The sequence below is a fragment of the Macaca mulatta genome, chromosome 17, assembly GCF_049350105.2.
Source record: "Macaca mulatta isolate MMU2019108-1 chromosome 17, T2T-MMU8v2.0, whole genome shotgun sequence".
NCBI classification, from domain to species: domain Eukaryota; kingdom Metazoa; phylum Chordata; class Mammalia; order Primates; family Cercopithecidae; genus Macaca; species Macaca mulatta.
Genome location: NC_133422.1, coordinates 12,422,950 through 12,437,780, shown reverse-complemented (window position 1 = coordinate 12,437,780; position 14,831 = coordinate 12,422,950). Strand labels below are relative to the sequence as shown.

Here is a 14,831-nt window from a genome sequence, read left to right as displayed (position 1 = left end):
AGACTTAGTGGGAAAGATCTGCCCTCAGTATGGGCAGGCATCATCCAAATAGGCTTGAAGGCCCAATAAAGCAAAAGGAAGTGAATTCACTGTCTTCTGGATTGGGACATTCATCTCCTATCCTTGGACAGCAGCACTCCAGGTTTTCCTGCCTTCAGACTCCAGACACTGCACCAGCGGCCCAGTCCCCTGCTAGGTTCTCAGGCCTTGCCTTCTGCCTCCGAGAGTAACACCACTGGCTTCCCTGGTTCTCCAGCTTGCAGACAGCCTACTCTTGGACTTCTCAGACTCTGTAATCTCATAAGTTAATTCCCCTAATAAATTCCCTCTCATACATATACATGTGTCTCTCAGTGTGTGTGTGTATTTATACACTATGTGTGAATATACACACACATATATGTGTATGTGTGTCTGTATATACATACACTCACTCACTATTGGCTATTTCTCTAGAAAACCCTGACTAAAACAATGTCTTAATCTCCCCAAGGGTGAGGGAAAATAGCTTGTTCACCTTAGTACATACAGAAGAAAACACCATCCCATAGATACAGCCTTCTTACATTTTCATAGAAGGCAATTCTATGTTTGAAATATGTAATTTTTTACTTCTGATGAAAAACTACCTCTTTCTAATCCTTTGTCTTCTTTTACGTTCTGATGTGTACATATCTACAGGGTTTACAACACTAATTAAAATCCAATTAAAAGCACACACAAACACAACGAAAATCCAAATTTAAACAATTTTTCCCTACCATATAGCTCGCTCTAACTAGTTTCCACACTCAGATCATTTATCATATTACTACTGAAATTGGTAAAGACGCATGGCGTAACTGTCAAGTTCCTTTCTATTTAAAACTTTCCAAAAACATAAAAAATTAACCAAAAGCATACCCCGCCATATATCGTTCATGGTTTCCTGAGTCTCACGGGAGAAGGAGTCAAGGATTCTTTATACCATGCAAGCTGCCCTAATCTCTTCTGTGACAGTTAACACACAACTGGCTTAATTACACTTTAACTTTCTATACTGAGAGTACAAAGTGGAGGATTTCATATTTCTATGTCTTTTCTGCTTACTTTTACTTCTTGCGTTGTTTTTATGTGACTTTTGAAGAAGAACAAATTCTATTTTGCTATTCTTTCTTTATTAGTTTTAAAACGAACTTGTTTGTCCTTCCTATTTATCAATTTTATAGGAAGAGAATTTCATGACATCAAAGGTTAAATTCTTACTCAGGCTGAAAATAAAGTGGCTTTTTTGCTTCCATTCACAAATTTTCTCCTGCTTAACACATAGTAAAATAAATACTACCTATTTAATAAATAGTATTTTCCTTAATAAAGAACAAAAACCCTTCCCAATCTCACCACCAAAGTGGTCGAACCATCATCATCTTCTAACAGTCTGGGAAAAACTTATTTGAAAAATTAAGAAAAAAAAATCATTCCCTGGTTTAATTTCTCACAAATTCCATTAAAAAACATGTGTTGAACACTTTTATAATCTCCAAAAAGACAATGACCAAGCTGGTCTTCTCCAGTGTGTAAAAGCCTACCTAGCACAGTGCCTGATACAGAGGAGGCACAGAATATATGTTTGGTAAATGAATAAAAAATATGCAAAAGACAGTATGATACAAATATGGGTAAAACAATCCGAGCCCTTCCTAAGGGCTGAAAATTTAGTGGAGGCAGATTTAAAGTTGATTAAAATATTTCCTTCCTAAAATTCTTTCATTTACAAATGGGTAATTATATACTGCAAATTAATTTTTTTGTACTGCAAATGCCTCCTAATGAAAGATGTCACCAGTCAGTAATAAATTCTACCTTAATTATAAATAAATTATAAAAAATTATTAATAAATTCTACCTTAAATATACATGGCTAATTTTAATTACAAAGTGCTTTCACATTAAATAACACATTCTCTACCACCACCCAAGCATTACAGGTGCAAAAACAGAGGCTCAGTGGAATTAAGCAATTTAACCAAATTTTATCTATTCCAACAAGGATTGGATGTACTTTTTTCAGTCCAACAAAATAATTTTTTGCCATATCCTAAAATTTGTGATAGAAAAAAGAACTGGTGAAAAATAATATCATTAAGAAGTGATGCATGTAGGAAATTTTTAGAATTATCACCATGTACTTTTTGTTCTTGATATTCCATTTTACCTTTTAAACAAATATATATGTGCTGCTCAGCTTCCTAGGTTGTTGTGTTACAACAAATTCTATTTTAAAAAAATAACCTAGGCTGGGCATGGTGGCTCACGCCTATAATCCTAACACTTTGAGAGGCTGAGGCAGGAGGATTGCTTGAGCATAGCAATTCAAGAACAGCATGGGCAACATGGTGAATGAAACTCTGTCTCTACAAAAAATTTTTTTAAAAAGGAAAAATTTGCCAGACGTGGTGGTTCATTCCTGTAGTCCCGGTTACTCAGGGGGCTGAAGTGGAAGGATCACTTGAGCTTCAGAAGCAGAGGTTGCAGTGTGCCAAGATCACACCACTGAACTCCAGCCAGGGTGCCAGAGCAAGACTCTGTCTCAAACAACAATAACAAAAAAATTTAATAAATAAATAACCTATACTACCACAGTGATTTCTTAAGTCTTGATATGTAAGAAACACTATCTATTAAAAAAAAAAAAAAGAAAAAAAAGAATGTGTCTGTATGTGTGAATGAAAACCAGAAAAGAGAGAGAAGTGGGGTTATTATCTCAGTATCTTACTCCTATTTTTACTTGCTAATTCTCAACTAGGAAGATCAGTAAATAATGGCTTTTTCAACTGTAAGTCCAAAAGGGCTAAGAATGATTTCTAACACTGAACTAATTTTACCCTACTACAAGACAATTAAGTTCACTAGAAAGTGATTTTATATGTAATTATAAAGGTTTGAAATGGAAACCTAAGCAGACATAAAGGAACTAAAGGGAGGGAAAAAGCAATTCTTATTTCTTAGCTAACCTTCAAATAAGGCAAGGAATAAGAAAACAGGGAGAAATAAGAAAATAGTGGACAAGGTACTGGAAGAAAGTATATATAATTCAATGTGTGCTCAGAACACTCTGCTTGGCCCCTGCTCCCCAGCTTTTGATATAGATACAATATGAAAGTTTGGGGAGTTCACGGGGGAAGGATTCTATTTCTGCACGCAAGAATAACAGGAAATTAACACAAGGTATAAGTGATAAAGAAATGTTTTTACCTTGATGTATTCTGGGATTGTTAAAAATATTTCCTCAGCCTTTTTTTCTTTAACTTCTATTATAAATATTTTCAAACATACAAAATTTGAGAAAACCATATAACGAACCTAATCACCTAACTCTAATAAGTTTCATTTATTGTGGATTTGTTCTTTTAATTGCCCAATCAAATACTGATTTTCCCCAATCAGAGTAGAGATATCAATACGGTACAGTGATCTTTTCTTATTTTAATGCCAGAAAAAGAAACCAAAATAAGATGTGTTCCCCCCCAATTCGCCCAGAAAAAAAAGAAGAGGAAAAAAAGAAACTGGCTTGGCAATATGAGTTTAAATAAATGGCCACCAGGAGGAGCTCACCTAGTGTGCTCTAATGGCCCATGCAAATAGTCATTTAGAAGTACTTGAAGCAAGGGAAAAGGATAATTACAGAATGTTTAAGTCTAGGTCTACACACTTCAAGTGCCACTAAGCCAATGATGAAAAAACTCAATCCAACCAATTTATCTCAGCCAATACCCATAGCTTAAAAACTGCAGAAACCAGTATTTGAAGTTCCCTGACAATCTTGGAGCAATTAAGATAGGTTACAGAATTTGATTCCACAGCTTCTGAAAGTTTACCCTTCAAAACAATTTCCTTAAAAATTAACTTTTCCAAATCATCGTATGTTTAGGATTCTCTAAGGCTATAAGCCAGAAACAAAAGCTGGAATTTATTAACTTACTGTTTTATGAAGTATGTTAGTTTTCAAAGTACATCTTTTCATGATATATTTCATACACTGACTTTAAATTTGTGTATACTACAAGAAAAACTCTCCCTCAATAAATTTTAGGAGAATGCATAAGTAATTACTAAAGGCTTTCTTTCTTACTTTACTCAGGAATGCAAATTTATATCCTTTACTTGTCTGGAGGTGAGTGAAACTGAAAAGCAGGTGGAAGGACTGTACTGTTACACAATTCCAAGCGGCACCATTAACACTGTACTCTACATTTGTATTCTAGGAGGCACCATTCACATAGAATATAATATGAATACTGCCACCTAAATCTGTACAACTCAAAAGAACTGTGGAGAGAAAATAAAACTTACCATAAACTTCTGTCAGTGAACCTAGCAGCTAAAAAATATTTCTTCTAAAAATAAATACAAGATAGTCAATCATAAGTAAGTAGATTTGGGGTGATACTGAAAGGGCTCATTTTATTACAATTGTTCCTTTTTTTCAGAAAAGATAGATTTATATGGAATCTACCCCAGGAATAGCAATAGATAAGCAACTTTTACTAAATCACTACTGCCATTCATACTTGCCTTCAATTTCTAGGTCTTAATATTAGTTCATATCTTCTTCTTGTACAAATCAATTTAAGCTCCAAAAACCTGTAAGCAATGTCTCTGAATAATGAAAAGTTCCACATGTTTTATCTAATTACATTTAACTCTATTTCTATCAGTAGAAACAAACAGAATATCTTGCTAACCAAAATAAAACTGTTTAAGTTCTCAGGCAATTTGAAAGAAAATAAAGAACAAATAGGATGAAAGCAAGCCTTCCAAAAAATATTAAGCAAGAATAATTTTAAGAAGGAGAAAGAAAATATATTACTTAAGGGTTAAAACAACACAAATTTGTTGTTTTTAAAACTATATACTATCTGACGAAATTTTGCTTCTAGCAAGTCTTTAAATTTTCGGTTTAATCCTTCTGACAACCAATTATAAGTAAGACTTACATTGGTAATATATGGCTCAATAGCTTGAGCTGTCCTCTTCAGTAAAGCCTTTGCCAAATCATATGCTTGCTTGTTTAAATTCTGAAAAATATAAACAGTATCTATATTATATATCTCTAACATGAAAAGCAAAATATTACCTGTATTCAAAATGCTACTCTTGAGTAAATGAATGAAAAAACTAAGACTCAATTGGAATAAAAGAGAGAAGGCAAAACCACTTCTCTTTTTAAGGACTAACTGGCCTACTGGATCTAAGATTCCATCCATGTAAGGATAATTATATTCTCTTCCTATTTTGTTCATAACATAATGTAAACCACATAGAAATGGTCAATAAACGCTTATTAGATAGAGTCATTCTAGATCTAGTCCCAAAATCAAATCAGTTAATTACAAACACAGGTTGTTCCACTCCAGGTCCAAAAAAACCCAAAACATCCTAAGAGAATGAACGAACTATGTTCTAGCGTGGGCAGCGATGGGGAACCACAGGCAGGGAAGGACAAAGGAGTTTTCAGCAGCTGTGGGAAAGCAGATTACTCAAACACATTTCAGAGCACAAGTAAGTAGAAGGATACAACAGAAAATACAACAAATAGTAAAGTATGGAGGGAAGACAACAAGAAAAAATATAAGAAGAAGATATGTTTCTCAGAGACTTTAATAATGATACAAGGAAGTAAAGATAAAAAATGGAGTCACTACTCCAGTTTAAACATATTCCAGAGAACAGGAACACTGTATATATCCTTAAACTCACACTCTTTACTCAGCATATTTTTAGATTTACCTACCTTAATGCTTGTATTTTATTATTTCATTCATACTAACTGCTGTTTAGATATGATATACTACAGATTCTTTACTGATTCTCCTATTCACTGACATTATATGTCTTGTACAAGTCTCCTTATGTAAATGAGAAGTAATTTTCTGTAAATTCTATCTTGGCCAGTTTTCAATTAGGCTGTTTAGTCTTGCTCTTATTTATTTTTAGATTTTCTCCATAGACTCTACGGACTAAACTTTCGTCAATTACAGATGTTCCTCTACTTATGGTGAAGTCACATCTCAATAAACCCATAGTAAGTCAAAATGCATTCAATAACCCAATAAACCCATCATAAAGTAAGTCAAACCATTAAGTCAGGAACTGTCTGTACATGTATAACATACCTTGGTCTATATTTGTCTTTTCACAGTATTTATGGTGTCTTAAAGTATGGAGACATTTTTCATTTTTTTTTAATTGATATGTATGTAACAACTGTGCTTATTCTGGGGGTACATGTGCTGTTTTGATACATGTATACACTGAGTAATAATCAAATCAAGGTACCTGATATATCCATCACCTCAAATATTTATGTTTTCTTTGTCCTGGGAACATTAAAATCTTCTCTTTTAGCTATTTTGAAATGTAAATTATTGTTAACTATAATTTCCCTACCGTACTATCAAATACTAGAAAGAGGCCAGGCACCGTGGCTCACACCTGTAATCCCAGCACTTTGAGAGGCAGAGGCAGGTGGATCACCTGAGGCCAGGAGTTCGAGACCAAGGCTAACCAACATGGCGAAACCCTGTCTCCAATAAAAATAAAATGAGCCGGGCGTGGTGGCGGATGCCTATAATCCCAGCTACTTGGGAGGCTGAGGCAGAAGAATTGCTTGAACCCAGGAGGCAGAGGTTGCAGTGAGCCAAGATCGTGCCACTGCACTCCAGCCTGGGCAACACAGTGAGACTCCACCTCAAAAAAATAAATAAAATAAAATAAAATAAAATAAAATAAAATAAAAAACTAGAAAGAACTATGCCTTCTAAGTGTATTTTTGTACTCCTTAACTTCTCTTCATTCCTCCCCTCCCCAGTTCCTTTCCCAACCTCTGATAACCACCATTCTATTCTCTACTTCCATGAGACCTTTTTTTAGCCCCCACATGAGTGAAAACGTACTTGTCTTCCTGTTCTCATTTTATATCACTTTACAAAATAACCTCCAGTTCCATCCATGTTGCTGCAAATGACATAATTTCATTTTTTTATGGCTGGAATAATATTCCATTGTATACATATACCACATTTTCTTTATACACTCATCCATTGATAGACACAGGTCAATTCCACATATTGGGTACCACAAATAGCTTTTATTTTTAATGTAATCAAATATATCAATGCTGTTCTCATACGGAGTTGCTCTCTGTATCTTTAAGAAATTCATTCCTATCTTGAGGTTAAGATGTTTATTTTCAAACAAAATTTTTAAAATTATACTTTTCAGATTTAGACCTTTATTCCACCTGTAATTTATTCTTATGTATGGTCTGAAGTAAGTATCTAATTTTTATTATTTTCCATATAAGTGCTAAACTGTCCTAAAACCATTCATTAAATAATTTCTTATTCCCTCTTTGATAACGTAATACCCACTCTCTCAGCTTCTATATAAGGATGCTTCTATTAAGAAATTCTCCATTATTTCCATATGTCCCTTTGTCTATCACTGACTGATTATGGCCAAAGGGGCACATGAAAATAATGTCAAGATTAGGTCCCTGTTTTCTTATTCTTCTTTAAAACTGTTTGGCTATTATTGGTTATCTGCTCTTTCATGTCAATGTTAGATTCATCTTGTCAAATTACACACAAGTGCACATGTTATCGGTTTCTTTCTTTTTTTTTTTTTTTGAGACAGAGTCTCACTTGGTTGCCCAGGCTGGAATGCAGTGGTGTGAACATGGCTCACTGCAGCCTTGACCTCCCTGCAAGCGATCCTCCCACTTCAGCCTCCCAAGTAGCTGGGACTACAGGCATGTGTCACTTCCCCAGCTAATTTTCATAGAGACAGGGTTTTGCCATGTTGTTCAGGCTGGTCTCAAACTCCTGAGCTCAAAGTGATTCCCCCGCCTTGGCTTCCCAAAGTGCTGGGATAACGAGAGAGAGCCACTGAGCCTGGCCTTGGTTTCTATTTTTGATTGAATTATTGATCAGTATGCAGAAGACTGACATCATTATGATACTGAGTCTCCCCTTCCATAAACAGTAAATCTCTCAACATATGTAGGTTTTCTATTACGCTTTTCAGTCAATTATAACAATTTTCAACATAAAGGTGATACCCATTACGGTTAAATTTCTAAGTACCTTACATCTTTGTTAAAGTTACAAATGAAAAATGTTTGAAATTATGTTTTTGTATCTTCTTATGTCTCACAACCTTCTAGAATGTTCTTATATTTTCTATAAATTTGTCTGTACACCATTTTGTGTTTTCTGCACAATCACATTTCGGTTTAGTTTCTTCTTTCTAATCCTTGTATACTGTATTTGTCTTGTCTTATTCCACTAATGTAATACACCTACTATAATGCGAATTAAAAATAGCATGCTTAAGATATGGAACCAATCTAACTGTCCACTGATGAGTGGATAAAGAAAATGTGGTATATATACACCATGAAACACTACTCAGCGATAAAAAGAATGAAATAATGTCTTTTGCAGCAACTTGGATGGAGCTGGAGGCCATTATTCCAAGCGAGGCAACTCAGGAATGGGAAACCAAATACTGTATGTTCTCACTTATAAGTGGGAGCTAAGCTATAGGTACACAAAGGCACACAGAGTGATATAATGGACTACAGGGAATCAGAAGGCGGAGAAGGGACAAGAGATAAACACATTGTGTACACACTGGGTACAATGTACACTTCTCAGGTGACGGGCACTAAAAGCTCAGATTTCACCACTATACAATTCATCCATGTAACCAAAACTCACCTGTACCCCAAAAGCTACTGATATTTCAAAATATATAAATATAAATAATACCAAATTTTTTAAAGCATGTTTGCCTTTTTGCCTGAGTAGAGGCAATATTTTTACAATGTTCCTCACGTCAAAGAGAATGCTTCAACATTTCACCATTAAATACTGTAACATACATTATCTCCTTATCAGTTTAAGTTCTATTTCAAAGTTGCTAAGTTATAAATTATAATGAATTGTATCCATCTTTTTCTGTATCTATTAAAATTTGTCTTTCTCTTTGATCTATTAAACAAATATCTTAGTCTATCACTAACATTTTTGATGTCACTCCATCCTTGTATTCCTAAAATAAAGCCAATTTGGTGATTATCAATAGTATTTTAAATCATTCTGGAAATTACTATTTTATATTGGAAATCAATTAGCCTATTTTTTTTTTTCTTGCTTGGTTTGCACCTGGTTTCCCTAGGAAGATTATTCTCTGCTCATAAAATGAGTTATGGAGTAGTCCTTTCTTTCTATAATTTGGAAGTGTGCTGAAGGTTAGGAATATTTGCCACTTAAATGATCAATAGAAAAATCCTGGTAATGGGTTTACAGATCCTTTTGTTGTTGGTTTGAGTTCTGCTGCTGTTATTATTTTTGCTGCTGCTATCGTTGCTATTGTTGTTTGAAAAAAAGAGCTTTGTTTTATAGGCAGAGTTTTTAAAACCAACTAAAAGTATTGGTTGTAGGCTATTTGTCTTGATTTTCTCTCAAGACAAATTTCCCAGGTTATATTTTCTAGGAATTTATTCTAATTTCAAATATGTTAGCATAAAATATTCCTCATGGAATTGTCTTTTGATCTTTTTCATGTTCACTGTTTCTCATTTCATTCTAAAACTATACATAGATACCATTTCCTTTTTTGTGATCGAGATTTCCAAGCATTTGCTTATTTAATACATTTTTCAAATTACTAACTTTGGGTTTTGAGGGAATGTCACTGGGTTTTCTATTTCACTAATTTCATTTCTTCACTATTTTCTTCCTTGTATAATTTATTATCATAACGTTTTTATTACTCCTTGAAATGGACATTTAGCCATGAGGTTACACTTAAAGTGTATCCTGCAAGTTTTAATATGTATCACTTATCCTTTCTAAATATTTTAACTGCCATTATGACAATGTTTTGTCAGATTGTATGTTTGCTATTAAATTACTGGTTTTGTGTTTCAAATCCTATTTTTATAAACTCAGTTTACCTGATTTATAATCACTAAAATACATGTTAAAATGGAACACAAATAGTGAATTTTCTTCTTGTTAATTATGCTTGTCATTAAATTAGCAGTTTTGTGTTTGAAATCCTCAATCTTTTTATAAACTCAGTTTACCTGATTTATAATCACTAAAACACATGTTAAAACGGAACACAGGTAGTGAATTTGCTTCTTTCTGTCCATAATTCTTTCACTTTGTGTTTTATATATTTTGAGCCTGTGTGCATAGAAGTTTAGAAATCTTCCTGAGTACTGAATCTTTTCTTATTATATAAAGCTCTTCTTTATCCATTAAAGACTACTAGGTCTAATATAAGCTATCTTGGTTTTCTTTTGGTTTACACTTGCCTGGCAAGTACTTTTTCCATCCTTTTATATTCGACCTTTTGTGAACGTATTTTGGTTTTATTTCTTAGTAAAAATAACCACCCAGATTATGTTCAATCTAGTCTGAGAACCTGTCTTACATAGTAAATATAGGCCACTTACATTTACTGTAACTCTTCCTTTTATTATAATCCTTAAAATTTTAACATAAATGGTTCATTTAAAGTTCAAATTTAATAGCTCCAAATGCTCCTGATTATCCCAGGATCATATCACTTATTAATTCCATTAAACCACTGTATTTTACATAAGATTACATTTATTCTCTAACACTGCAAGTGAGAAGTCAGCAATCAGTTTAGCCTTCATTCCTTGGTAAGGGCCATGCCTTTACCTTCTGGGTGCTTTATACATGATTTCTCTTTCAGTATTCCATAATTTCAGGATGGGCCTGGACAGGGATTTCCTCTTTTTTTTTTTTTTTCACTCTAGTCATGGTACTTTTTCTCACTATTCCATAAATTAATGGCTTTAACCAATTCTGGAATATTTTAAGCTAACTTCTACTCGAATATCATCTCTTCTCAATTCTCTATTTGTTATTCTGACATCACTATTAAATATGTCAGACCTTATCTTTCATGTTTCATCTCACTGTGCCTGTATAATTTCCTCACATCTATCCCAGTTCTCTAAATATCTTTTACATACAATTCAATCAAGGTTTCTATTTCGGTGGTCATTTTTCCTTTTCTTTCTTTTTTTTTTTGAGACGGAGTCTCACTGTGTCACCCAGGCTTGAGTGTGCAGTGGCACAATCTCGGTTCACTCTAACCTCCGCCTCTCAGGTTCAAGCAATTCTCCTGCCTCAGCCTCCTGAGTAGCTGGGATTATAGGCGCACACTGCCACGCCTGGCTAATTTTTGTAATTTCAGAAGAGACAGGGTTTCACCATGTTGGTTAGGCTGGTCTTGAACTCCTGGCCTCAGGTGATCCACTTGCCTTGGTCTCCCAAAGTGCTGGGATTACAGGTGTGAGCTACTGCACCCAGCCATTTTTCATTCCTAATGAGTTTTTCTACTAATTTTCTCCTTTAATATGTCTAGTTCTTTACCTCTTAAACATTTTATCATTAATCCTTTCAAGAGTATTTATAATTTTTTTAAAAATTTTGTCAGAATGTTTTATTCAGTGTCATTCACTAAATTGCAAGGAGCTATGCAAGTTATGCAAAGGGCTGCAAAATAGTAATTGCCTTGAGAAATTTCCACCCTAAGCTAAATGGACTAAGCAAAGATTGAATCCGTAAGTACTTGGTTTACTAGATCCTACGATTCTAGTTTCTGGACGTACCTACAGGTCCTCTCCCCACAACAAGGCCAAAGAGAAAATGTGTAATCAGGAAGGGTGGGTTTATTTTCCCCAACAGTCTTCTCCATGACAATGGATGGATAGAGACCTCAGATGCCTCTGGTAGTCAGCTGCTCAGTGCAGAAAGCCAAGCTAGATACTGGATTTGTGTCTAGGAGGGTTTGTCTTGGCACAGTTGACAAGTGGATGAGGGTTCCAGAGAGCTAGGCTGAGAGTCCAGTCAGGCACAGCCCATTTGAAAGGCTTAGCAGGTCTCCCCCTGGGAATTCAGCCTTCCTCCCTAGGGCATTCTGTGGCTAGATTCATAACCTCTGTCTTCTCACCTGAGCACACAGGCAGTAGAGTTTGTGGCATCAGGACAGGTGTTCGTTTGTCCAGGGGAAGTCACTAGCTGGGCCCCAGGCTGATTTTTAAAAATGGATTAACAGGGATTATAACTAGATGTGGGCACCAAGGTGAAGGAGACAATGGGACAAGCCTCTGCAGATCTGCTTGCCAGCTTCCCCCTTCCTTCTTGTGGTCACCAGAGGCAGAAGTGAGGCTGGTCTGGGTAGAGTCAGCACATGGTGTGCTCCATTCAGAAGGTGCAACAGGAAGGAGTGAGGGGTGGGAAAAGGAGCAAGATGGCAGCTGACTAGGAACCCACAGCACACCAGGACCTGTGAATTTTATTTAATAAATATATTATCTGAATTTCTGAGCTTTAATCTTGCTATTAGTAGTGTCTGCTAAGTTTCAGGATTCAGACACTGTTTTCTTTAAGAGTTTGATTTTTGAATTATGAAATCATTTTCACTCAAGCATTATTTGTGTCAATCCTGCATAGCTCAGGCCGGGCGCGGTGGCTCAAGCCTGTAATCCCAGCACTTTGGGAGGCCGAGGCGGGTGGATCACGAGGTCAGGAGATCGAGACTATCCTGGCTAACACGGTGAAACCCAGTCTCTACTAAAAATACAAAAAAAAAACTAGCCGGGTGTGGTGGCGGGCGCCTGTAGTCTCAGCTACTTGGGAGGCTGAGGCGGGAGAATGGCGTGAACCCGGGAGGCGGAGCTTGCAGTGAGCCGAGATCCGGCCACTGCATTCCAGCCTGGGAGACACAGCGAGACTCCGTCTCAAAAAAAAAAAAAAAAAAAAAAATCCTGCATAGCTCTACACTGAGACTATATCTTGCCAGAGAGGTCTTATATTTGCACAGATAATTACACTGGTGATTCCTGTCCTCCTCTCCTTAACCCACAGCCTTCTAAATTACAGAACCGTATTTCTAACTGGAGATTCAGTCATTTTCTAAAATCAAAACACAAACACACACACACACAAACACAGAAACATAACATCTTAACATCACACAGGCAAAAAACACTGTCACCAACATATTACTCCTCTCCCATTTAGTAGAGACTTCCCTTTAAATTTCACCAGTCCTCTCTATCTACATTATCACCATCTTTTAGTTATCGCCCTACTCGGTTCCATCTTCTGACAAGTAAGTTATATAACAGCATCTAAGTAGCTACTAACTCACTCCCTGAAATACACTCTATACACAACTGAATCAAAACAAATATGTTATTACATGAAATCTACAATTTCTTACTAGTGACTAAGTGTATCTTTTTATTACACATTAAACACAATAAATATGTATTAATATAACTAAACCAATAGATTCTCTAAAAGGTTAAAGCAGGATAAACCATATTTAGAACCTAAGCACAAATGTTAAGCCTTACTATTAACAGGCATTAGACACACTACAGTATATATTGTTACTCACCTTATGAGCAGGTACCAGATTTACTAAAACTGTATCCAAAAGCTCCTGAGACACTGTATCACCTTCACAAATAATAGAGCTCATAAGGTCTACCATGTGCATATGGACTTTCTGATTGTGGCCATTGCTGAAATTCAAAACAGATTTTGTTTCAATTACAACTGAGATATACAGGATTTACTCTCAAGATGATACTGACAAGCATTATGCTTCACAAAAATAATACTAAAATATTAAATAAAATTCTATGTATATTCATTTAAAGCTTCCCTCTCTCCCACATCATACAATAGTATACAAATTGTATTTTTAAGCTACATTTCTTAAATTATTTTTCCCTAATTTTAACCAGTCTCACAATCAAAAGTAATTACATCAAAAGTAACTTCAGTTCTGCCTTAAATTCAGAAAATTGAATTGCTTTGAAGTTAATTCTAGTAAATAATTTTAAAGAATACACAAAAAGCTCAAATAGCCACATGCATTAAGAAGTCAGTATGTATTTTTTTATAGACAAATAATGCAATCCAAAAAGTTTTACATTGGCCTTATGCCATTCCTCTAACCAATAATTACATATAAATACAAAATCAAGCTCTATTCATTTTTGAAACATGTATAAAAATAAATTTAAGTTGTGTTAAAAGTTACATCTCTTAGCCTTCTAATATTAATTATAACAGTTTATGCAGATTCACCTACATGTTCAAAATTTGTTATCTTTTTTTAATGTTACATACTTAATAAAATAAACTTACTTTATAACTGAAAATAAGGTTCTGTATAGCTGGGTGAAAATTTCATTGCTATCTTCTAACTCAAAGCATATGTTATATGACTTGACCCAAGCAATGTTCTAAAAATAAGAGGTAAAAAAGTGAAAGTCAAACATTTTGATTAGTAAAAATATATAAACAAAAAAATCAGTTTAAAATGTCATCTCGAGATACAAAATATTGCTTACCTCAAGTAAATAAAAATACCTATTGAATTGTGGGCTCTTTGTATCCTCTAGCCCCTTCAACTGTCTTGTTATAAACATAAATATATCCTTAAATAAAAAAAAGACAAAGTGCCATTCAGATTATGAACACTAAATGAAAATACCCATGAAATCCCTAGAGTTTATTCAGCACTCATGTGTACATATCATAATAAACTATAAAGAGCCAGAAAAAATTTTTATTTGGCTAAAATTTTTTTAAAGTACATCTCTGTATGAACAACATTAAATATCTTACATTAAATATCTTACTATCCTTCACAGGAAAACAGTAAATCATTTACCATAATCTTAAAGTCAAAAAACTTCATCTTACAACAAAAGATAAACA

The 14,831-nt window shown here is 34.7% G+C and overlaps 1 protein-coding gene and 1 long non-coding RNA gene across 9 annotated transcripts in view; both read right to left on the bottom strand.

The window, feature by feature from the left end:
* The window catches only part of PDS5B (PDS5 cohesin associated factor B), a 189,311-nt gene that overhangs the window by 105,139 nt on the left and 69,341 nt on the right, over window positions 1-14,831 (bottom strand). For all 8 annotated transcript variants that reach the window (XM_015120857.3, XM_015120858.3, XM_015120861.3 and 5 more), the window contains exons 4-7: window positions 14,462-14,548; window positions 14,256-14,353; window positions 13,498-13,624; window positions 4,977-5,057 (exon numbers count right to left, since the gene is read on the bottom strand). In XM_015120857.3, the coding sequence (XP_014976343.1) occupies window positions 4,977-5,057; window positions 13,498-13,624; window positions 14,256-14,353; window positions 14,462-14,548 (393 nt within the window). The remainder of the gene's footprint in view (window positions 1-4,976; window positions 5,058-13,497; window positions 13,625-14,255; window positions 14,354-14,461; window positions 14,549-14,831) is intronic.
* LOC144336262 (uncharacterized) lies at window positions 6,211-11,725 on the bottom strand. The gene is made up of 2 exons (XR_013407885.1): window positions 11,391-11,725; window positions 6,211-6,474 (listed from the first exon to the last, which is right to left on the bottom strand). It is a non-coding gene; the product is annotated as an uncharacterized LOC144336262 (long non-coding RNA).